At 34.4% G+C, this 27,034-nt stretch overlaps 1 protein-coding gene and 1 pseudogene across 7 annotated transcripts in view; both read right to left on the reverse strand.

Annotated features, from left to right (window-relative positions):
- The window catches only part of TCF12 (transcription factor 12), a 411,875-nt gene that overhangs the window by 239,462 nt on the left and 145,379 nt on the right, over positions 1-27,034 (reverse strand). For all 7 annotated transcript variants that reach the window (XM_001368229.4, XM_007479687.3, XM_056809540.1 and 4 more), the window contains one exon: positions 17,071-17,144. In XM_001368229.4, coding sequence (XP_001368266.1) covers positions 17,071-17,144 — 74 coding nt within the window. The remainder of the gene's footprint in view (positions 1-17,070; positions 17,145-27,034) is intronic.
- LOC130456155 (dnaJ homolog subfamily A member 1-like) lies at positions 152-17,060 on the reverse strand (annotated as a pseudogene).

Genomic DNA, 27,034 nt, shown 5'->3' on the forward strand with positions numbered 1-27,034 from the left:
AGACCATGTAGTCTGATTTCCAAATCTACTGTTCTAGCCACTTTCTTTAATTTTTTTTCTCATTTAATGCATTGATTTCCCCCCCACCCCCACCCCCCGATGTTGGTAATCTAAACAGGGAAAAAATTCTTATTTAAATACTATGGCTTATACTTATTTTTTAAAAAACAAAAATTGTCAATCCAAGAATTTTGTTTATTTGGCTATAAAAAGTTGTTACATGTGCTTTTTTTCTTCTGGAAAGAGAGAAGAAAGTGAGGTAGAAAACATAAATGCTTATCAATTAATAAAATATAATTTAATTTAAAATAAATAAATTTTCTATGCTGATATAAACTGTCTTTGTATAAGCAAGACTATTATCCTGTCCTAAATTTTCCCTAGATTTAGACTTCATTTTGAGTCTGTTTTTACTGTTAAAGAATTTTATCTATCACCACCTTTTATATTTACAGATGCTGCTAGTGCTATTATCTGTATGACCTACACGCAATGCATCTACTTGATCCTTTCAACAATGAGAACATATGTGTAGTCTGCCCTCTCATTTCTTATTCCTTGCAAGGCTCTTCCTTCTTAGTAATAAAAAGTCATATTTATATAGCACTTCACAGTTACAAAGTGGTTTTATATACTTCAGGACCACTGACTGATTAAAAAAAATCAATGAAAGACTATAGATAGGGAAACATATGTTATAACTAGCTAGTCTGTTGGTTTTCTTTTTGAATCTGGAAAATAAAATGTACTCAGGTGACCCATCTGTCAAATTAAGAACAAGGAACATATATAACTTAATTCAAGATGTGTAAAAATAAAAAATACACTTTAGTTTCACATTTAGCTGATTATGGGAAAGCGATAAGGGGAAAAGAATAGTGAGAGAAAGGAGGAAGGAAGGCCAAATGTTTAGATTAAAGGTAGAAATTGAAGAGTAAAGTAATAAGGGACTGAAGAGAAAAAGAACAATTCAAGAGGAAAAGCCTGAAGGCAGAAAGAAATGGCCAGTATTATTTTTTAAATCCCAATTCTAGTAAATCACAAATCACTACTTATTAAATACTTACAACATCATGCTAGAGACCTTATCTCTATTACCAATCACCCCATGGTAACAAATGCCCATTTTGATGAATTAATGTACATTGGGTCCAGAAATTCTACCAATCTCCTTATAATCCCTTATGTCTCTCAACTGTTAGTGGCTTGTGTTCTATATCCATAGTCAGTTTTCCTTTGCTTCTTCCCCTCAATTTCACCTCCAAAATAAAAAAATTAGAAATTTTTACTTGTTAACTTGTCTTGGCATATACTTCCTCAGCTAGAAATAGAAAATTAGGGTAATCATTTAAACATCCCCTCCCTTCTTCTAATAAGTACATTTTTTTCCTTTCAGTTTTGAACATAAAAATTTATTTAAATATATAAATAGAAATTATGTAAATAGAACATTTAAGTATATTAGTTATAAAGTATATTTATAAATGTATATGAATATATATTTTATATATACTGGTATGCTAAATATATGTAATATATATTTATTTAATATATAATGGTCCTAATGCTAGGGAGGCAAAGGCAAACAATGAATATTGAAATTATACAAGCACTTCAGCCACCACAAACTTATAAAACTGGGACTAAAAGCAATTCTCTCCATTTTATAGATGAAGTAACTGAGGTTTAAATGAGGTTAAGTGATTTATACTTGATCACCCAACTAGTAGCATGCTCTAGAATAAGGGTACAAATCCAGCTCTTCTGACTTCAAAATTCTTTCTAATAAATTGCTCACTATATCATGAAAAGCCAGATATGATGTGTGGATAGTAGACTAAGATCTAGTTCAGGTGCTGCCAATAATTAGCTACATAAATTTGGGCAAGTCACTGCTCTGGGACCCATGTTTCCTATTCATGAGAGAAGATTTGACTTTATCATCTCTAAGACTGCCAGAAGTGCTAACATTTTATGATAATGAGTTTCTTCCCAAGTCTCCAGAATTAGTCATTTATCTCAATTTATCAAGGTAATCTATTGGATACTGTTGCTCTTCCAAAACTATTACTGTTCCTGTTCTGCTTGAAGACCTTTAATCTAGATTTCTGATATTTCTTCTATTTGCCCTGCCAGCAGTTAACCATCCTCCTGTAATTCTACTGTATGTAAATGTACAGTACAGGAAATACTACACCCTGATATGCTGGCACGTTTACTGTTTCTTCTAATTGGCCAGTTCCTCTCTGACCTCCCATTTGAGGAAGCACTGAAACAATAGTTAGAGAGATGCCCAGAGTATCCACTGTGTCCCTCTGAAAGCATGGGATAGGTGGGATAGAGGCATCTTTTCTGCAAGCAGAAGACATGTGCCTGGTGGGACACCCTCCCACCCCTGCCAACTCTTCAAACTATCTCTTCTTCCTAACAACTTTAGTGGCGGTCATGCCATAAAGCAGGTGAAGAAAAGGTGTTTGGGAAGATAAAGTCTTCCCAGGTACTTTTGTTTTTGTTTGATTTTGACTTTTCCATGAGCAAAGTAATTGAGGCCCTTGGTTCAGCTTGCCAGCCAGCCAGGCTCCTAGAATTAAGGAAACGTCCACTCTCCTAATCGCTTCCACAGCTACCTTCCCACCTTCAAGGAAGCTTGCTCCAAACCTATGGCAAACCGGCTTTGTGGAGGCCTAGATAAAGCAACTTGTCCCTTTTAATAACTCCTTAGATAGGGTCGAAAATGCCAAGACTGGGAAATAAGGAAAAGTAAACTTTCCATTTTCTTTAACCAATGGCCATACTGGGAGTGGAGGTTGTCCTTGGAGTCTTAGTACTTGCCTCAAGGTTTCATGTCAGATATTCTGACCTACACAGCATTGCCCGGGAGGTTTATAGACTCCTTGATTTTCTCAATGGTGTTTCAATGAGGTGAGGATTGAGAGAAGAGGTCCTCCTTTCTTTTTCCATTGCTCACTGGGAAACAAGTGATGGCCCTTTCTCCAGAGAAAAAGACAGCGATCAAGACTGTCCAGCATAGTCAGAATTTGTAAGTGTGGGTGGGTATTTGGGGTAGGGTGGAAGCAGACGGTTTGGTCCTTTAAAGATTAAAATTTGGGGAAACTGAGGCAGGCAGAAATTAGTTTCTCTCTGCAAGGAGTATCATATTTTAGAGATTTATTAAAGGTTGAGAATTTAAGAATATACAAGTAAGAAAAGGCACGTGCCAGGTGGGCCATGAGGCCCACCCCAAATTTCACTCACATCGTGTGATGAGTCTGTTTGCCAGCAGAGACAGGAAGTAAAGACCCCCAAAAGCCTTTGCAGTCAGGTTAAATACCTTCTTGATCTCGGCCCACATGAGAATTCAAAGCATTCTGGGGAAGTGGAGCAAGGGCTTCTGGGGATTAAAGTCCAGAGTTCAAATTCATTTTTACAGTCCCACTGGAGTGAGAGCAGAGATTGGCTCTTGAAAATATATGCCCTGTGTACTGGTTTACATGGAAATGTATATAATAATCTCAATAGATATGGTCACTCCAAACTTAGATTAACCTACACTTTCTTGGACTCCTCTTAGACATTGCATTTACTTTACTTCTTGCCATGCTGGTATGGGACAAGGATATCTCTAATCATACTTGTCTGAAAGCTAAATGTGACATCCACAGCAGGTCTAGAACTCAAGACAAGTTCTATAAAATATCTATAGATTGCAAAGTAATAAGATAAGTACTCAGGTCAGTCAATAAACAAAAATTTAATTGCCTACTATGCTCAGGTGCTGGGGATAAGCCCTTTACAATGTCATTAAAACCAATAATATTAGATAGATTTTAAGTCAATGGTTTTCTATTGTCTAAGCTTGAGTTGGTTGCAGCAATGGGGTCTAAATTTAAATCAAAGATTTATGTGGTCAGGCAGAATACTGAATATGTCACTAGGGTCAGCTATTGGCCATGAAATGCTACTCCTGACTTGTATGCCAAGAGGGTGGTTCCACAGATATTCATGCAGAAGAACACAGAAGTGGAATAGATAAAGTATATGGACAAAAGCTCTGAGATCATTTCCAGGTTTTCTTTTTGCTGCTTTCATGGGAACCATATAATTTTGCACTAGAAATAGCCTAGTGGCACTAGCTTCTAATTGGTTATCAGATTTCTACATAGCCCAGTCCTATCACAAAGTCGCCTCCACAACACTTTGCCAATTAGCTGTTTCCTCTCCTTGAGCAATGAAAATATGATGGTGACCGAAGAGGGCTGATAATGGAAGTAGGTGGCTAAGGAGATAGCCAGGATCTATCCATTAATTTGCACTGTGTAAAATAGTTGTTCTAAGCATTAAATCATATTTACAAGAAGTACCTAACTCAAGTATGATGTTAAATAATATCAACTCACATATCCAAATACAGTATAGTTTACAAAACACTAAGACAATATAAATACTGCTAAAACATATGGTCTCTATATTCTATGCTATGCTGTCTGCTCATAAACTCAAATGTTTTTAAAAACTTTTAAATGTACCTCTGAGTGTACATTTAAATGTAGTAGACAACTGGCATGCTGTAGTGAACAGAGTTTTGAGGAGTCAGGAAGACTAAGGTTCAAGTTCTGACTGCTATTCTCTTTGTGGCTCTGGGCAAGCAACTTAAGTTCTACTGAGAACTCTAAAATTTTCATTTGCATAATGGTTGATCTACATTGATATAGTTTCTACCTGAGAGTTCCCTGTAACATTAAAATCACAAGTCAAGATCATCTTTCCTTTTAACACCTCGAGAAAAAAGTGGGTTGTAGAGAAACAGGAGATATATTAAAGGGAAGATTTAAAGCCAGGGCTTCCTAATCCTAGGCCAACTCTCTAGCCACTATGCTTGGTTGTCTCTCAATAATAAATATGGTGCGAAATAAATTGAATATATGTCAGACTTAGATGTTTCCAAACTCAATAATAAATTACTATCTCTGTATAAAAGGACCTTCGTACCCTAAGGAAAAAGCAATTCTTGGTATGGGACATTCAAATATTGTTCTTTAAAATGTTAGGTGGAATAATTTACTTTCTTTTTTATATTATTGATTTATTAATTTAAAAAAGCACAACTATAGTTGAATAGTACAACAAAAACAGCAGCCAGTAACAAGTGTGTTACAATTATTGTAGTCTTATTACTTATTCACTAGTATATATGAAAGCCAACATTGCACTCAAGGATATTCATTCACTGTCCCTTCCAATAAGAGGTCTGACACTAACTAAACACCACCTCTGGGATCATGTAATCATCCTCATAAGCTTCTTCACTGTAATTATGCCTTCTTTCTTGATATGGGTCAAAGTCTACCAGTTCTACCTAATCCATTTCTTTAGTCTCCTGAACTCTCTTTCTTTCAGGGAATAACTTTTCCAACAAAGACAAGTTATTTGATGAAAGAACAGCATTAATAGGGAAGCTTACTATTTAAAGTAAATTATTAGAATTTCTTTCTCATAAGGTCAGTAATAAATAAGCATGCCTTCATTCAGCACACACTTGATATCTCCACATTTAACAACAGTATGAGAACTAGTAACTATAATTCTTCTTTCAAGAGTTGATATAGGTCTCTGAAAGCCACACCATGCTTCAACCAAGTGAATATTCACACATGAAAAGGTCCTCAACTCTTCCTGTAAATATAGGATCATCCTTATGATCCAAAACAATGAAAATATCTCTTGTCTCCGGTTCTCACTCCTAGTATCTTTACCATGGAAACATCTGACCATCTTTCACACCTTTGTCAATATTAACCTCTAGACTATTTTTCATTCCAACAACTTTCCTTCCTTACAGCATTTATACCTATCTTTAAGGCTGATTCATTCCACATATCCGTGGCATCCCACATACACTGACTGAATTTGAGGAATCCTTCCAGGTCCTAACTGATGAATTTTAATTATCATTCCAGTACCTCTGCAATTGGGACATCATTCTATGGCTCCTTTCTCACCACCTTGGTCTTTCACATTCATCACAAATTACATTCTTTTGCAAAGTCAGCTTTCTTACTGTACCATTAAACATTTTTACCTCTAGGTTCCCTATATATTCTTCCACTTCCTCAAAAGATATCCATAGGAAAACCAAAGTCACCACCTGAACTGTTCTCTTTGATGGCTTGTTCTCCTCCTTTGTCAAGTCTCTTTTCTTTGCTTCAGAAAGCACTTCATGAACTTGAAAAATTGGTTTGAACTTTTCTCCTTCATTTGGATTCTTATCTGTGTGTTATTTCAAAGGCTAGTTTTCTATATGCTTTTTTTAAGTTCACCTTGGGTTTTACCCCCAAAATATCATAAAAACTTATTTTGTTCACCATTTTCTATAGCTAGGGAGTACTCAGGATGCCAAAGTGCTTACAAATGAGGTGAAGTGAAAGGGAACCACCCAGAAGATGGCTGGGATATTGGAGGAGTAAGTGGAAGAAAGAAATTGGGGGTCTGGAGGTTGTCTTGTGCATGGAGCTCAGGAAGCAACAGCTGCTACCCTCCATTTCTCATCAAGTTTTCTGGAAAGTTTCCATATTAATTTACTTTCATTTAACTAGTCCATTGAGGTTTCAGTGTTCACGTTTAAGGACAGATTCGCACTCTTAGGAACAACTAAACTGAAGCAAGCAGATTTTATTTGCTATCACAAATATATGGACCTCGGGGTATTAAAGGGAAGGTTTTTTTGTTAGTGTTTGTGAAAGGGCACATACAGAAGACATCTGTGATAGCAAAAGAGCTAGACTGTTACCCAGTAACAAATATGAAATGTTACAAGAAGAAAATTCCAAGGCTCTCTTAAAACATTATCACTTAAATTAAGTCATCACCATAACAACTCTTCATGAAAAAAAAAAACCAGAAGACACAGTTTCTCTTCCATATCCCACACTAACCTTTAACTGCCCCTCAATTATTTTCTCCTGCTCCCAAAGATACTCCTGTCTATCACTACATAAAATAGCTCTACACAAGATCAATTGTCCCCAATGATAACCAGAAGCTGAAACTATCTCATTTTCTTAAGTGTCACCTTCCAGTAATTTAATTTGAAGTATATTAATCAGGATCCTAGTATCAAAGAATTATAAATTTCAAGATATAAAAGGATCATGCAGATTTTCCAGCTCAAACTGGTGATTTTACATATCAAGAAATTGAAGCAATAGTCTTAACAATTTACACATATTTACAAAGTAGGTAATTAGGCAGGATTCAAATCTATGACCTCTGGCTGGATTTAGCACCCCTTCCACTGTGCCACACAGTCTCTGTCTTTCTCTCTCTCGAACTATCCTATATTAATCCAGTTACATGAAAATAGTAGTTCCTATACAAAGCCTAATTTATATTTAGAATGATTTTTAAATTTTAAAAGGCTTTTGAGTCAAATTTACAATAGCAAGTTCATAAGACAAAATCAAAAGACATACTTCCTTTTCTAAGCTCAAAATCTGACACATTTCTCTCTATCACACAGAAGCATAGACCTAATCTTAGAGACTGTTTTATCTCCAAAACATGCAAAAGGATCTCTAAATAGAAGAGAGTGCAGAAGTTTCTGATCAACTACTGATCTTCCAACTGAATAGTAGGAAATGTGGTAATTAGGTCTCTGGACATCCAACAGACAAATAACAAGCATCTATGTAACATTACTACGTGCCAGATCCTGTGGTTAGCACTACAGATAAAAGGAAAGTCAAAGGCAGTCTTGGCCCACAAGGAACTCAAATTTGAAAAGGATATAATGGACAAACTACTATGTACATACAAGATAGATAAAGAATGTGCAAGAAGCTCAGAGCTAAGGAATGAGACTAGAAGATGCCATTTAGTGAAAGTTTTGAAAGCTAGAGGACTTTTTATTTGATCTTGAAGGTAAATGGGAGCTACTGGAGATGCATGGGGGCTACAAATCAACCCCTGGGGACCATCATTTCTGCAACTGAATGTAGGATGGAATGAAGTAGAGGAGATTAATCAGAAAACTTTTGGAATGATCTTTGGGAGAGGCAATGAGTGCCTTTATAAAGGTTATAACTGTATTAAATGGAAAGGAAGGGCCAAAAATATTGTGAAAATTAAAAATAGTCAGATTTAACAATAGATTAAATATGTGGTTAGTGTGAGTGAGAAGCTGAGGATGATTCCAAGATGGTGGGTGGTGGTGTCTTTGACAATTATATGGCTCTATTCCCTCAAATCTGCAAGAAAGAGCTCATCAGCTCTCACAATATCACACTATAAATGTTCTCTCTAAGAGAAATGATCACAGCTCACAAGGGACAAAACCAACACATAAACAATGTACTATTTTCAGTGGCTGCAGAGTGTTTTGAAAATGTCATAAACAATTGCTACTTCTATTTCGATGTGTATGGCCCCAAAAGAAAACATATCCTCTTTCTGGATCAACAGAATGATAACCTCTAAACTAGGGAACAAGAACTCAATGAAAATCATTATGTGGAAATTCAAAGTCTCTAAAGCATAGAGAATCAAACCTGATAATATCATCAAAGCAGAGAAGCCACCTTAATTACTAATTTAAATTTATTAAATAATATCCTACTGGGTACCACACAGAAGGGAAGCACACTGAATAGGACACGACAATCCCATAAATACAATTATATAGGTTTAGTATTCCAACTAGTTCTAAGATAAAAGTTTTAGGCTCTGCATCCTTAAACTTAAAAATGACATTAAAATACATCCTTAGCAGAAGGCATTATCAAAGTCCATCTGTATTAACGATGCAATTAAAACCATTGACACTCACAAGGGTTTTCCTGAAAGTGAATTTTTCCTAACTCACTCAATCTTTTACAGAGATAATATCAATTTTCCCCCAAGGTAGATTGACCACCAGTAGAAATTTCAAATCCATATACACCTAATAAAATTCTATTTCATGAACAAATTCCTAATCAGTACCTCCCTGACATAAACTAGAGACATGGTTTTAAACTAATGAAGAAATTCTATTCTAATTCTGAAAATTGAAAGCAAAACAAAATCAAACTCATGTAACACTGAATTGTTTCCTTTTTAAAATTACATTTTAAGGGGCAACTGGGTGGATCAGTGGATTGAAAGTCAGGTTTAGGGACAGGAGGTCCTAGGTTCAAATCTGGCCTCAGACACATCTTAGCTTTGTGACCCTGGGCAAGTCACTTAACCCCCCACTGTCTAGCCCTTACCACTTCTGTCTTGGAACCAATACACAGTACTGATTCTAAAATGGAAGGTAAAGGTTTCAAAAAAACTACATTTTAAGACACGAACATGAACATATCCACATACAAAGAAGAGAAAAAGAAGATTGCATAGGAAACAACAAATCTTTATTATATTTATCTTGGATTAAAAAATTTATTAAATTTAATATAACAAAACCAATACTTTCTTACTCATTTGTGTCCTCTTTGGAACTTCTTTAACTCTCTTATATGTATTTTTTTAATGTTTCATTGACTCTTTCTTTTCTTTCATATTTACTAATTGCTCACTCTCTAGTTCTGATCCTTAAAATCACACTCAATAGAAGTACCCTTATGGACTATTTCAAGATAGCTCAGGGGAAAAGATATTCTGAAAAAAATACTAACCTAGTAGCATCCTCCTACTGGCCTCTTAAAAAAAAAAAACAAGACCATGACTCTATCAATTAATGAATATACTGTATCAGCACTGTTTGGTCTTCAAGCAATGAAAGCCAGACTCATTTTTCTGTTTGTTTTTCTGTACCTAATGGGGAAAGGAAAGTCCAATTTACTGATGTAAAAGATAGTATTCATATTACCAGGTAATAAAGTAAAAGAAAGAATTCAAAGAGAGGAAAGAGCTTATTACTTATCTTGGGAAGAGGGTAGAAAGAGGATTTAGACAGATAAAATTAAAGATCCAGTCAAGAGCTGAGTGAACTATAAATTCTGAGAACAGAATATTTTTCCAGCAAATGTAATATGTTTATAATAATAAGCATCTACAAATCATTCTCTTAAAGGAAGGACAATGCCCTAATTGTCCTTCAGATATATTGATTCTGACAACTGCTCTAAGTCACTGATAGGATTTTATTTGAACACAGTGTTGGTTCAATGGATCTAGTCTCTCAAAAGCTTTTATTCATTGGAATAAACATGTTTTTCTTTTGCATATGCTACCTAGAGGATTAATGTGCTCTGAAAACTACTAAGCACATTATTATTATAAATTATAACAACAGGACAGAGAAAAGTAATGAGATCATGAACTCAGGGGAGCCAAAGAATGTGTTTCTAGAAACACACTTCCCTTCTTAGAATTGACAAAGGAACCCTGAAACACTGAGTATCCATCGATTCCAAGATGTTATGGATCAAGAATGGGAAACAGAGAATCACTGATATTTGTCCTCACTAAAAAAGAAAGAAGTTGAAAAAGGGATAAATAATATTAGTTCTGTAAACAATATTAACATTTTCTCCATTCTAAAATCAACAATAATTTATTCAATACTAATGGAAGGCCCTGTGCCTCATATCAGAATGCCAACATAAATACTCGACAACTTCTGAGTTCAAGAAACTTACAATTTAATGGTGGAGACATGTATATGTATTATATATATGTATATATTATACATATAGATATAAGTAGTTTTCCATGTGGGTGTTGTAACCCCTAGAGAGAACTGAGTTCAAACTTATTATTTTAACCTTCTTTTAGTATTAACACTACTGTTATTAACAAAATATACCTTCATTAATAGTTGTTTACATTAAGTGCTTTATTTAAACTATGTTATTTGATGCTAACATAGAAAATAAGCAATAATTAAAATACAATAATAATAAAAATATATCATTAATCTTATTTTACAGGTAAGAAAAATGAGATCTAGAGAGGCAAATGGCTGCAAATCTCATTCATCCTATGTGATAGAGGTGAGACTTGAAACTAGGTGTTTAGATGAAAAAGCCCAAAGTTCCCTACATTTCACCTCAAATTATAGATAAAAGTTAACTGAAACCAGTGACAAAGTTAAACATTTTAACATAAAAGACCTTACTAAATGATGTGTGAGAAATTATCACATTAAGGGTAGTAGTAGCTGCCACAGAATTCATACTGTATGAATAATGGCCAGATTGCAAGACTAAGAGTCCTTCCATACTGGCCTGTGATAGAAAAATAGCTATCTGGCATTGTAATCACTCTATTTAATCCCTTTACATTTTTGGCCCAAGTTGTTAGGAAATTCAATGTGGTTCATATCAGTCTAACACAATTTCTGTTTTCAATGTGAAAATATTATAATTTATAATGCCCCTCCCCCAATAAGGCAAGTAACAAGAGAAACAATTGTTCTGCTGGGTTTATTTTTAACCTATATTAAGAGTATACCCCTTCTTTCCCGAGTTTTCCTTTGTGTTCCAAGAAATCTGACACAGAAAGCCGTGAAATAACAAAATAGAGGTCAAACTGAGCACAGATGCAATATATTGGATGACAGCGTCTTTCCCTCCTGCCTTTCTTCACTATTAGATGGCTTCTCTTGTGTGTGTGTGTGTGTGTGTGTGTGTGTGTGTGTGTGTGTGTGTGTGTGTGTGTGTTTTGTACATTATATTAAGAGTTCTAATATACCATTTCAAATTTTCATGTCCTTTCCAGGACATTCTTTAGAAGTCCTAACAAATATAAAACATGCTCTATGCAGAACAAAATAAACAAATTCAATCCATAACCTAAGACAAAGGTTTTAGGGGTCTCTTGTATCTCTAGGTTTCTATTCAATTTAGAGGCAGGTATTTAAAAGACGAGGACTAATCTAAAAAACTGAAAAAAATGTTTTGCCCTCAAAAATATTTTATTTTTTCCAAAATGTATCACCAATAACCCAAATTACATAGCTTAAAAATTCTGTAGGTTATATAACCTATTTTAATTAATTTATCAAGTCCTACAATATCGCCTCATCTAAGATAAAGGTGATTTTCACTGTGATATGTGTTCTCAAAGGCTATGTCAGCAGATCAAAGACTCTGTTATATCCTACTAAGCCATTATGAGTATGGTTCAAAGACAAACTGCATTTTGCTCTCATAGAATTTATGTTTAGAGAATTTTATCAACTAGAAGACTACTCACAAGAGGACAAATTTGGTGGGAGGAGCCACAGCAACTCACAAAATTCCCACTAAGAAACAGAGGAGTTACAATCTGCACTAGTGAAACACAAGTTATTCAAGAATGTCTTCCATATCCAACTTTAGAATTATTTTTAACTTCTTCAAGTCCAATCAATTTTTCCTATTTTTCCTTTGAAATAATCCTTGTATTTAGTCCCTCTTCTTAATTGCCAACTACTACCACCAAACTAGAAGAGGACCTTAGTCACATTTGAAGAAAGTTGGTTATTGCCTGACTCCTATTCCTGTCTCTAGGCTTTACGTCTCTAATCCATCCTCTCCAAATTATACTCATCCTTCCAAAATGGCTCAAATCCTACTTCCTCCACAAAGTCTTTCTTAGTTAACTGTGATTTATATGAACTTACTAAATTTCTGTAGTAAAATTAATTTGCTAAGCAATGAAATATACTGGTTTATAACAGCCTTTAGTCTTGTCTATAAGAATTAAGTATTTCACTTTTATCTAACATTTAACCATCTTACCTCCTCTATTAGATAATAAGCTTTGAAAGGGCAAGAGCCAAAGTGCTTCCATTTTCCTTCTACCTCAAAGCTCTAGTTACCTAGGCTTTAAGAGAGTTTCTGCCCCTCGCCCTTCTACTACAGTTGGGGGATGAGGGAGAAGGGGGAAAAGAAAAGTGTGTGAAATTTGTGGAATCTACAAGATCAATGTTATGGAGCCTAAAGAGATAAGAGTCCATCTCATCCAGCCCCCTTCATTCATGGAAAAGGAAATTGAGGTTCAGAGAGGTAAACTGATGTAACCAAAATCAAATAGACAGGATTTGAATCAAGTGTCTCTCACTCTGAAGCTGATTTTCTTTCCAGTCTACAACACTCTCCAGGTAAATAGCATCAGAGCTATCACAAGTGCCACTGTTCCTCTGCATCCCCAGTAGAGGTTAGCACAGGTTCTAGCACAATGGGATGGGTATAAATAGGACCTCAATAAAAATGTGTTTGTTGATGTGTCATCAAAGATGAACTATTTAATGTTTACAATTAACCTGAGGTAACTATAGCAAACCAGCAAAGTCCAGCCATTTATCAAAATGTACAAGGGTCATATCAAGAAGCATATGCCTCTTTGTAAGCAGACAAATAAAACACTTCAGTCATTCTAAGAAGTTCACACAGAGGTTAAGGTTTTGATTTTTAATTTTATATTGTATTTTTTTAAATTGACTAAAGGCTTCACAGAGAGGTTTTTGCTTCAGAGAAAGACAATGCAAATGAGAAAATAAAATACTCCTTTAATTTAAACAAAACCCTTTTGTATGAATATCTTGATAATTCACAAAATTCCACCTACTTGAACTTGATAGATAACCACAATTTATTAAACAAGGCATCCTCTTCATCACCATCCCTCCATCTTTTAAAATACAGAACAGTTTGTTAATATCATACTCCTTTCTGTCAACTAACATAATTTTAACAGCATATTTTGGATCAGAGAATTGTTCACCAGAAACAATTGCTAGAACAGCTATTCCTTCCACTTCATTCCATATTGGTAGAGATTACTGCCTTTTAATGCTTCACATACTGGATGTCTAAATCTGAATTTTACTTTTGAAAGAGAATAACACATTGATAGGATATTAAGTTTAAAAAATCAAACTTTGAAAAAAGTTATGCTGGGTGAACATTACAGAATTTAATCTATTTTGTATATAACTTATATTCTTAAAATCCCAGATGATCATTACAGGATTTCATCTATTTTATTTATCAATGATAGTCTTAAATTCCAAAAAGAAACCTCAGATCTATCTTTTTACCAAGAAATGACATAATTATATGAAATAACATATAAAAGATACTTTGGGAACCTTAAGTTGATGCAAAATATCAGCCATTATCATCACAACTATGATTCCAGTGGCAGAGCAGCAGGAAAAGCAATGTGACCATATCACCATACTCTGGTTGATGATCACTGCTCAACCAATAAACCCTACCTGTAGGTTCATGAAAGTGACTGTAACCAAGAGATCTTTACAAAAGGGAAGACAGAAATGCTGGGAATTTACCTCTTTTCCTATATTATTTATCCCATTTCCTAATTGAATTTAGTCCTATTACACTTATGACACATAAACTCAATCTAAAAATTAAGAAATTCTTCCCATCCCCATCTCTCTCCTTTTGAACAGAAAATTTGAAAAACTATTTTCTCCACAACTAGCACACTTAGAAATGTTGTCTTCATTCCCCTCTTGCTTTTCCCACTAAACTGAGGTACATACATGGATGGCACATAGTCCAGGGTGCCAGACTTGCAATTGAGGAGAATTACACTTAGTAGCTATGAATCCCACAAATTACTTAATCTGTCTCAGCTGCCCAATCTGCAAAAAATAGATGAGAAGAGTATCTACCTTACAGAAGTGTCCCTATCCTAAAGTGCTTTTCAAACCTTACAGTATTATATAAACACTAGCTACTAAAAACAGACAAGAGAAGTAAAGCCAAATAAAAGAAATTCTTGCATGGATCAAGCAGTTAGCAGAGAAAATTGTAATTTTCTCTGTTTTCTGTCAAAATAGGAAACAGTCTTTGCCACAATGTATTTAGGTAGGACCAAGAGAGGTATAGTGTTTTGGCAAGAGGACTAAGCTAGGAGACAAGAGACGAAGGATATCTGGTCCCAACTCTAACCTGAACAATGTATGATATTAAACAATTTGCTCTGACTTCTTAGGTCATAGTTTCCTCTCTAACGTGAGAACATTAGACTTGACATTATTAAAAGTTTCACCACGTCCTGAAGGGAGGAATAATTTAATTCAACTATAAGTTCTTTATAAGACAGGGATCCTTTCTTCCTCCTTTAGTATTCCCTCTGTTCAATTATAATCTGCATACTGGAATCGCTAAATAAATACTTCATCTGGGGGGGCAGCTGGGTAGCTCAGTGGATTGAGAGCCAGGCCTAGAGACCTGAGGTTCTAGGTTCAAATCTGACCTCAGACACTTCCCAACTGGGTGACCCTGGGCAAGTCACTTACTTAACCCTCATTACATAACCCTTGCCCCTCTTCTACCTGGATGTCTAAATCTGAATTTTACTTTTGAAAGAGAATAACACATTGATAGGATATTAAGTTTAAAAAATCAAATTTGAAAAAAGTTATGCTGGGTGAACATTACAGAATTTAATCTATTTTGTATATAACTTATATTCTTAAAATCCCAAATACACCGTATTAATTCCAAGACAGAAGGTAAGGGTTTAAAAAAAATACTTCATCTGGGCCCTAATTAACTCAAGACTTAATTCCAATGGGGATATATGAAATTTCTAAGAATTCTGAAGTCATGCAGGTGGAAGTAGGAGAAGAAAGAAAGGCTTTTCTACTGGAAAGATGGGAAATTTGTAGGAAAATATCAAATATAAGAAAAAAAAACTTTTTTTTTTTAAAAGATCCTTAGAAAAGCTGCATGAAAAGGATATTGAACTTGGAATCAGGAAGGTCTAAGTTCAAATCCCATTTTCTTGGTAGATATTTACTCTGTCACTCTCTCATCAATTAAATGAGGAAATCAGACTCTTCCACAGATCTTTAGTCATGTTTTTAAAACTAAGAATGTAAATGTATTGTGTAGCATTTGATATACTCATAAAATTTGCATGTTAATTATATTAAACTTAAAGGTATTTTTATTAATAATATCCAGATTTTATTCTGAAATGAAATTAACTTTTTAAATACATGGAACTACAAATAATTGGATAGGACATGAACTCTGTGCTATCTAGGTTCTTGAATTGTTAAGACTATGTAGCTTTTCCAAAAACTTCTGACATGAAGAGTTCTATTGTATATCTAGAATAGAAGATAGAAATTAATTGGAAATTCTGGAGATTCTTAAATAAGTATAATATTTTAGTATAGAATTAAAATAACTTACTAATAAACAATAAAGGTGCTTATTAAAATATTACTGGCTATAAATAGAAACTGCTTACCTTATCACTAAATTACAAATAGAAAAATGGGGCTTATTTTAGCCCCTTGTCTATAGCCCAAGCTCAAACCTCTTAGGCATATCTATCACATGGTATACTATAGAATTCAGTTCCCCCATATTGATTCCCGGAAATAACATAGGCACTTAGTGGGGAAGAATTAATATCAGGCTTCTATTTTACAACTTGGAATACCTTAAACTAATTTTATCAATTTGACTTAAATGCCTAAGATAAAAGAATTCCAAAGTGATCAGTATTGTTGATGACTCTTTCTCCTTTATGAAAATTCAATATCCAAACCCCAATGAGAAAACTCTTCTCCCTATTTGCAACATTATTCAAAGCTCCATATGGGGAATTCCAAGAGGAATGGAAGTTTGTATATAAGAGTTTCTATATATAACACTTCTTAGATGTCAAATGCCATTTCCAATTCATCACAAAGTATTTAAATATAAATTGAAAACAGATTGAAATCAAGTAGCAAAACTTTGTGTTTGAAAAGGTGTCTTTAGGCAAAAAAAAAAAGAATAGAATGTTTAAATCTTATCATTTAAGGAAAGTATTAAGTAATTCTAATCACATGTTCCAGTTTCTTTCAAACCTTGGGCAAGTCACTTAATTTCTCTAAGACTCATTTTCCTCTTCTGTCAAATAAAAGGGTTGGCCTAGATAGTTCTTTTCTTCTGGCTCTACATCTTGTAAAGCAATAATCCCAATATATTTCTCTTTAAAAATTAAGATATTCTAGGTTACCAGAAAACTATAAATTAGAGGAACCTTCCTTAAAAGAGCTTATTAGTCTTATCAAACTTCCTCTAAACTCCTGATCAAATATTTATATTTGTTAAATGAAGGAGGAAAAAAACTTACTCTAGATGAGTCATAGGAGGGGCTTGGTTGACCACTTGTTCCCCAAGATGTTGTACCTCCTCGTTCATCCATACCTAAAGGGAGACAAAAAAAAAAGGTAAATCCTTCTGTCCATATCCAGACAAACTCAGATAGATTTTCTACCCTTGTAATGTGCCAAGCACACAGTAGAAACAGAGAGGGAGGAAACAAATTAATGTCTTAACAACAGTCTTGCCAACTGTCCTTAGCACATAGGTCTGGATGATCTGTGAATGAGTCACTGATCCCCAAACCTTGAGGAAACTAAATTAATTATGAGGATCTAGAACCCTAGGATCTGCTACAGAATTGCTCAAATGTCATGTGTATTTACAAATTATAATCCTTAGAACTCAGGATAATCCAAGGTACTCTGAAGCCATAATTTTGGGTAGCAGGCCCTGTGACCCTATTCCAATCCAACGTCATTTGGCAATAATGCAAAGGCATTAAAGCTGGTAAACTAGCCATCAACCCAATACATTGGCTCCCACCTGGTATAGATCAATCAAAGAAACACATGCTTAAGAAAGAAACTGAGTTGACATGACAGCCACAATAACTATTGCATAAACTCCATTATCAAAACGCTTTAAAATTATGTTTTCTTATTTTTCCCTCAACTGGCAAACATTGCTAAATTGCTATATGAGTTGGAAAAGGGTTTGGAGAAAAGAAAGTCTTAACAAGAAAAGATGAGAATTTTCATGATATCCTTGCCTCTCCTACTTATCTATTTTCACCTATCAACCTAAGTTCCCAGGATTCTTTCCATGTCAGATTCCCATATCCCTAAACTCAAAAACATCTGGTAAATTCTGGAAACTACTCACGTCCTGCTGTTAGCATAGAGCACTGAACCCTATACTCTCTAAGCCTCATTTCATGCCATGCTATAGTGATGTCATCCTAATGACTGCTACCTTAGGTAACAGACTTTCTTGAGGTGCTTGGATACCTCATTCTAGGAAATAATTGGGGAAAAATATACTAGGAACTGAATGAGAGTAGAAGTCATAAAAATCAAGTCTACTTGTTTGCTTTCTTCCTCCCAGAGTCAATATTTTCCCAATCCCAAAAACAATTCAAGAATTTTTCACCAAGGCATTCCAGGCCATAAACAAGCATTTCAGAAAATGCTACCTCATGCTTTTAAAGTTACTTTTCTCCCTCTCTCTACTCCTTCCTCATTATTGCAAAGTGTTCACATCCTCCAAATAACTTTCTCACCAAGAATCTGGGAAGGTATCACATCATATCCTGTTTAGATAATATATTTTTCTACTGCTGAAAGGAACCAGAAAGTCAATAAATAAATAGTTTCTGGAAGAAAAAACATCAACATGCCAAAATCTGATCAAGTAGTAGGATGATAAATCAGATTGTAAGAGGTTGGAGAAATGAGACATACAACTTCCTTTTTATTTCCTACTTTGAGAAAGAATCAATTAAGTTAACATGTAAAGTATTTTGCAAACTTTAAATAAAAATATACATGCTGGTTATTTATTGTAATTATTACTACTATAACCTCATTTTAGCGACAGTTTGAGGTGTTAAGTTTGGGATTTAAAAAAGAAAACAAAAAATGAATGGGAGAACAGGAAGAAGAAAAAAATGACTATAACTTATTTTCTTATATAAGTTTACCTATGAGAGAAGTATAAAACAATATCTTGAGGAAATGGAAGTGTTTCTAAGGATTAGGAAACTGGGCATGTTTGTAAATAGCAGAGAAGGAACCATCACTGAGGAGAGTTAAGGAAGGTCTTTAAAGAGTCAAACAATGGAGAAGACAAGAAATTGTGGTAGAAGGCACACAAAAAGGGACTCGTCTAGGCAAGAATGACCATCTCTTTATCAAAGAGTAAAGGAAAGAATGGGGTATATGAGGGTATAGAAAGGGGGTTCAAGAAATTAGAAGTCACATCAAATCTCTCTTTTCTCAATAAACAAGGAGACAAGATCCTCTTATGAAAGAGAGATATGTAAAAAAAAATAGGAGGCTTAAAGCAATAACTAGTAATAATTCTTATAGGAAGGTACCAGGGGAAGGGGGAAGGATTATCATGCATCACTGAAAGTCCAGATGAGATCAAATGACACTAATTGGTAGGACACACAGTCAGTTTAATATTTGATTTCTTATAACAACATGGGACCTCAAATCTCTCTTTTCTCAATAAACAAGGAGACAAGATCCTCTTATGAAAGAGAGATATGTAAAAAAAAATAGGAGGCTTAAAGCAATAACTAGTAATAATTCTTATAGGAAGGTACCAGGGGAAGGGGGAAGGATTATCATGCATCACTGAAAGTCCAGATGAGATCAAATGACACTAATTGGTAGGACACACAGTCAGTTTAATATTTGATTTCTTATAACAACATGGGAACAAGAAAAGAGAAGGTCAATAGAAGGGGCATCCCAGGATTAGGGTTTAGTAAGATAACAGTGGTTACAGACAATGTGATTAACGTATAGAAGTCTATAATTGAAATGGTTAGTTACAAAGTGATTACTGCAAAGGGAAGAAAGTGAGGTTAGGGAGGAGGAAAATAACTAGAAGTTACAATGAGGATACAGAACAGGGAGAGTGAGGCAGTAAGAGAAATGGAAGGTAGAATGAAGAATTAGTTCCAGATCCTGCCAAGAATAATTATAAGTAAAAGAAAACATAAACTATCCCTATGTATGTCTAAGGCGAAGTAAAAGAATAAGTGGAAGGACTAGGATCTGAGGAGACAAATATATCAGGCAAGACAGGTGATTTGAGAGATCATCAATGTTTATGCTGCAATCTAGAATATGGCAGCAAGAATAAAGGATGGAATTTTTCATTTCCTAAAGCACAAAGCCATTGCCTATAATAAGCATTAATAAATGTTTGTTGAATTGAATTAATGTAAATAAACAAAACATTTTTAAAAATCAATTTGGTTTCTTATGTCTCAAGCTCTTGAAAGTAAGGCATATAGGTATTATAAAGAACTTTATTTTAAAATGATACCTAGATTGGGCAATGGATATCTACTAGTAATGATATTATAGGCATATTTTTAGGAAAAGGCCTACAAATCCTATCAAACCACAAGCCCTATCTTTCTCAAGTGACCCCAATTTCCCTAGAGGCCATGAGAGAAAAGCAAAGATTAATTAAACAAAATGGTCATTAATTAGGTGATAGAATCATCAGCTAAAGAGTGCTAGATTCTAATGGTGTGGGGCATGATAGAGGGCTCATGGGACTCTAAAGAATGGCAAAGATCTGAGCGAAAATGGCTGTATTTTGCAGTTAAGCCCTCTGTGCTTCTATTATAACTGGTCCAGGATCTGAATATAAAGTGGTGGCTGGCACTGACAAAAGCAAAGAGTCATCTTTCAGGACAAATGATTCCTTTCTTCTGAAAACAATGACTAATACTAATGCAAGGGTATAATCACAATAACAATCTTTCTACAGATTCAGTCAGAAGACAAAGGTAAGTATATACAGATAATAATGCATATAGGACAAACATCTTCATATATACATAGTCAAGATATAATGAAATCTAGAAAACAGTATATCCACAAGAAAATCTTCAACCTACAATATAATGATTCATGAGAATGAAAAAAAAAAAGCTTTAGAGTTGTCTGAACTATTGTTCTAATGGGTGTTATATGGCATTTGCACTACAATCTTCTTGCTATTTAGATAGTTTTGATGAAATTAAGTCTTCAGATAAATAGATTAACAAATTGGGAAATTCAGCAATAATCAAGGAGAAGATTTTTCAAACTTTAGTTAGCTGACTAATGTTTGTCAAATTCAATAGGATTAAATGACATATAGGATAAATCAACTGATCTAATGACAAAATACTCTTTTTCCACTTTTAATTTATTCACAAAATTTCTTAAGTATCTGCTTCTGAATTAGGATAGAATGATTTAAAATTCAGAATTTCCTACAGATTCATAGTATACATTTCAGTCCTCTGAACCAGGACACTGCTTACAAACAACTGCTTTTAAATCTCCTTTGACCTGGCATTCTTAACATTTCCCTTTGGGGTTCTCCAAGTAAATAGAAAACATATAAAACTTTGGAGATTTGGGCGAGAAAGTTATTATTTGCCAATTTAAATGAAACTAATTTCTTTGCCTGACTTTGCAAGCCATATTTATTGCTAGAAGTAGTAAAAATATATCCTTTGTAAAAGTAAAAATATATACATATACATATACATATACATATACATATAATCTTTGTTTTTAAAAATACACTCTTCTACATATAAGATGAGCTTCAAGAGTATTTAAAAAAAAATCTCTATTCCAGGTAGTCAATGAGAAGTAGGACTTTGTTTTTAAAATGTCAACAAAACTAAATTTCAATAATTTTATATACAAAAAAAAGATAATACACATTTTGTGTTCACCATCTGCTTTACAGCAGTGATTCAATAAGTGATGTAAACAGAGAAATCTGATTGAAGATAGCTATATCACATACCAAGACTGTGAGAATGTCTATCTTCTAGAATTTCTTTATTTTGTTTGTGTAAATTCCTTTAGATGAGATTCAAAACCTGATCAATTACAATACCATAGAGAGGCTTAAATACAAAATCTTTTGATCATATTTTTATATTTCAGGCACATTTCAAAAAATCTACTTATGCACTTTTCTGTGTTTCACTGTGAATTATTAACAATACTAAGAAAACATTAACTTTTGAAGGCTTAACAAAAAAGGGAAAATATTTTCTTGTGTGAAATACAGACATATTGGAAGTGTAGATTTTGTATCTTATATTCCTAGAAAACAAATTTTGGAGTTTCTGTGTAGTGACCTACCAAAAAATTGCTCCAATGCAGAAAAAAAAAAACCATGTATGTGAAAAATCCAATACATTTAAGCAAAGAAAGAAATGAACCCCATATAGTATAGTCCCTTTTCAGTGGCCTTTGAAAGCCATACCAAGTATCTTACCCCTCAAAAAAAGCCTGAGGAGACCAAAGAGTTAGATGAAGTGAGTGAATAAAAGTTACAAAGTGAAACATCTTTATATTTGTATTCTTTATATCTTCCTCTAAATCACATATACTATTTACCTGTAGCCTTCTTTAATATACATGAGTGGATATTCATACATTTTTATAGGAAAATAGAATAACTGACAAATTCTATTAGATTTTAATCTATTAATGTCTTTGAGAACCTAAGAGCCCAATCCCAGTACCATTTGGTAAAAACTTAACAAATCGCAGGCAGAATTGTGCAGCATAAAATTTCCAATGGAAAGCTAACCCTGAAAGTTCAAACTTGTAATGTGATAGCAAACATTAGCATAACTACTAACCTGATTTAGGGGTAAAAGTGTTGCTTGGTCTTCAAGAGAGAAAACATGGGTTCTAGTCTTGCCTCTGCAAGAACCAGCATAAGTGTCTTTAATTCTGTAAGTTTCTTCATCTTTAAAATAAGGGGGTAGAACTAGACCTAAACTCAAGCCTATTACTTTTTAATGTCCAAGCTCTGACATTCTATGAGTCTATGAATCATCCATTATCTTATCATTGTTCTAATGTAGTAGTTAGGGCAAGACACCTCTCTGAATCCATACTTAAGGGGGTTTAAGGAAAATCATAAACGCTATCTATATTTATATGTTATCTTTCAATATACACTGACATAGTGGTACTATTCTCACTATAAATACACATAAGGAAGTTGCAGCTAAATGAAAGGATGATTCAGAGAATTTCCTTAAAGAGCATATAAAGAAATGACAGAGTTGGTTTCATGATATAACCCAAAGGCAACACAAATCATCCTATCATGAGAGATTGTCATTTTGCCTTTCAGTGTTCATAATTAGCCTAAGCAAAAAGGTTACCATGAAGAAAACTGTAGTTTATGTATCAACATGTATTACAGTAGGAGAAGAAATTCTACAGAGAGCTTTAATATAAAGATAAATATCAGGGAAGTATGCTGAAGAATGTTGGAAATTACAGTTTTATACTAAAAAATTGAAGACGTCAAAGACAAATCATACTAGTAAATCTTCATTTTTTTAAAGGAATAAAGTTGAAAACATCAAGGTCCACTGCAATTACTGACTTTTATCACCAAAACAACAGAAAAATTAAATTAATTACACTGAAACAGATAGAAAGTGACTGTCAAAGTAGAAGACATTTTTCAAATTGCAGATTCTTGGCAATCATACCATTGATTAATTAGAGCAGAGGTTCAAATCAATATCAAATAAGAATCAAAGAATCTCAGAAGTGAGGAAGACCTTAGAGGCCATCCATTCCAGCTCATATATAAAAATGATTGTCTTTACAATTTTCACCAGCCTCAGCATAAAGACCTCAAATGAAATGGAACTTTTCATTCTAATTGTTAGAATTTTTCACCTTACACAAAAAATGAATAGACCTCTTTGCAACTATTAGCCAGTGCTTCTATTTCTTTTTTTTTCTGGGAATCATGGAGAAATGTGTTTGAATCTCAGGTATGATATTTACTAGTTGTGTGACCTTGGACAATACACAATCTCTTTTTTGGCCATATTTTCCTTACAAATTTAATGAGTGAGTTGGACCAAATAAACTCAAAGATCCCTTTCAATTCTAAATTTATGATCATAAGAAATCTAATTCCTTTTCTACATGACAGTCCTTCAAATAGTTCAAGACAACCCTTCAAATATTTAAAAGCTGCTATTGTGTCAAGTGTTTGGCCCTTTAGGGTAAACATCTCTAGATACTTCAACCAAATCTCATTTAGTTCTTCTATGAAAGGATGTATTGCATTTTAGGCAACATATGAGAGAAAGAATATGATACACTGGGAAAAGTATAGGATTTGAGAGAAAAGAAAATAGGATTTAAATCCTGGCCCTAACATTTCCTTGGTGATCCTCACATTTGTGTGATTATACCCTCTATAAGAAGTCTTTTCTTCTTCAGACTAAATATTTCCAGTTCATTCAGCCATTCTTCATATATTATTATCTCCAACCAGTCTGGTAACATACACCTTATCAAAGTTTATGAAAGAAAAGGTAAGAAAGCAACAATTATATAGCACTTAGAACAGTGCCTAGTACATAGTAGGTATCACATAAATGTTAGTTATTATTATTACAATTTTCAAAGTGTTTCACATAATCATTCTTTGTTAACCCCATTTTATATAAAAGAAAACTGAGAAAATGTGCTTGTATAGACTTTTTTTAAATCCCTAATCATGTGGTGTTAATTATGAATATTTGTACATCCTATTGTCAACTGAATGCACATAAAATACTAAATTATCAGTGATGGATATCACATACATGAGTGTTAAAAAATAAAACTAAATGGACATTCAGATTCACAATCTCTAACAAAACATTTTACACAATATTTCTCTAATTCTGTCACATAAGCTCAACAGGTAGGCTCTGCAACTAGACCACCTGTTCATAGAAACCTACAATTTTTTCCTGACTTACAAACTAATTATTTAAACATCAGAAAGAGGTTTGAACTATCCCTAGAGAATAGTCAAGCACTTGACACTTGTCTAGTGGTCTGGCATCTTGTAGAATTTGTTCAGTCTCCTTCATGGAAGCCATCCAAGCCTGATAAAAGGTCCTCGATTTTCTACAACCATCCCCAGAGACTAAAACAAGCTGAGTCAATAAGTTCCTAGAACTTCCAGAGGACCACCAATGCATTTGTGAGCAGGGGCAGTTGTAACACTTCTGTTCTGAATAGCAGGACACCGTAACTGAGTGTCCTTTTCCATTAAAGGCTTGGGCACCACAGACAATACTGGAAAGGGGCTTGGCAATGTTTCAATGACGTAGAAGAAATTTATTGAACTCTTTCTTATTTCTCAGTATGCCAAGTAGGAATATCATGGAAACTCAAAGTATTTGTCTCCAGCCCTACAAAAATGTCAGGTATAATTTAAAAATAGAGTTGTAAGGATTTTTCTATACATCTCAATTTACACAAACTCTATCAGCCACATACTCTGACAAAAGAAGTACTATGAATAATATTTTAAAGCTCCTTTGGGAACCCTCCCCACAGAGAAATTAAATCAACCTAAAAGTCACTCTATACACTAAGATCACAGGGGTAAAAACCATTCCTGACTGCTACTCTTGTTAAGAGTTCCTTGTCAAGTCAATAAACAAGGCACTGTGAGAAGCACTGGGAGCACAAAGAAGGGGGGGGGGGGGAGAGAACAGTGTCTGCTTTTCAAGGAGCCCTCTATATTATGGAGATCAGATCTAGAAGGGGCATTAGAGATGACCTAGTCCACTTCCATCATTTTGTGAATAAGGGAATATGCCCATGCATAAAAGCTGATGTGGAACATTTTGAGTATATCCTTCCTTGAGCTACACATTATAACAGCCTAAAGGTAATTTTCATGAGACAGATATAGACAAAGATAATGGATTTGTGATTTTATTAGTTTAGCATACTCTTGGGTAAGGAAACTCCACCAATCTAGGTCAGCAACTTCTCTGTAACATAAATACACAGGTTACTAAAATGTATACATTTCTTTTAAGTATGAGCCAAATTTTTAAATAGTTCTCCTCGGGGGCAGCTGGGTAGCTCAGTGGTTGAGAGCCAGGCCTAGAGATGGGAGGTCCTTGGTTCAAGTTTGGCCTCAGACACTTCCCAGTTGTATGTCCCTGGGCAAGTCACTTAACCCCCATTGCCATGTCCTTATCACGCTTCTGTCTTGGAGTTTTAAAAAAAAAAAGTTCTCCTCTTTAAATGACTCAGGCACAAATGCAGTTATTACTATCTTCCCCTATTCCAAGGTAGGGGTAGTAGGGGGGAAGAGTGAGAAGAGACAAGCAGCACAGAAGCAATTAAAACAGACCCTCCTCCTTCCTTCAATCAGAACACACCTCATTGCACTGTTAACTCATAAAGTTCATGCTACTGTTCTTGGACAATTCAATTATATCTGAGTTTTGTGGTTAGGAAAGGAAGAAGAAATACATTATAACTACATTTACACATTGGGGGCACAAATATACAGTACTGAATAAATGTGAAAAGTGCATACAAAAGGTTTTCAGTTTTGTTTGTTTGTTTTTATAGTACCCATTAGGATCATAAGTCAGTACCAATAAAGCAGTTCCTGCATAACTATCTAGTACATTTTAGTGGATTTTTGCTGATTACCTAACACAATTTGCTACTTAAAAACAGCTGTGTGAGCAATTACTATTCTTAACTTAATTCCACAAACAATTCTATTCATTTCCTGTAATGAGACCCATGTACTCCCTATGTATAAGTTTTAGATCATTAATTCCTGTAATGGCAATATACTCTGCCTCTCTGAGTAACTATGTATACATTTCTTTCCATATCTGAATCCTCATTTAAAAAAGCATACTTCCTTATATCCTGTTACTTCTTGAACTACTGGACATACATCTCTCCTTTTCTTATGAGAAAAGTCTATACTTCCTGCCAGCAATCCTTGAATTCTCCTCACTATTGGTCTCTTGTAATCTTACTTCTGCTTCATCATTCTGCTGAAACTACAAGCCCCCTTATTGCCATATCCAATATACTGCTCTACTGTCAACCTCTTGCCAGATGGATCGTTCCCCTTTTGACTCCTACCTTAGCAAGTCAAACATCATATTTCACTCATCAGCCTCTCTTCCTGACTCCACTCATTATTTGGCTCTTTGGTGATTTTAACATCAATATTGACTGGATCTTTCAATACCCTGGTTTCAGAGTTAATTCCAATGGCCTACATCTCCATTTCATTTCTGCCACTCACCAACGGAGCCAAATTCCTCACACTTTGTCATTAAATTTAACAAGCATGTACTAAGCAAGTTTTAGGTGCAGGGCACTGTGGTATGATATCCACATAGAAATGATACCAGTGGAAATGGATGAGTA

This window comes from Monodelphis domestica, chromosome 1, assembly GCF_027887165.1.
Source record: "Monodelphis domestica isolate mMonDom1 chromosome 1, mMonDom1.pri, whole genome shotgun sequence".
In the NCBI taxonomy this organism is placed as follows: domain Eukaryota; kingdom Metazoa; phylum Chordata; class Mammalia; order Didelphimorphia; family Didelphidae; genus Monodelphis; species Monodelphis domestica.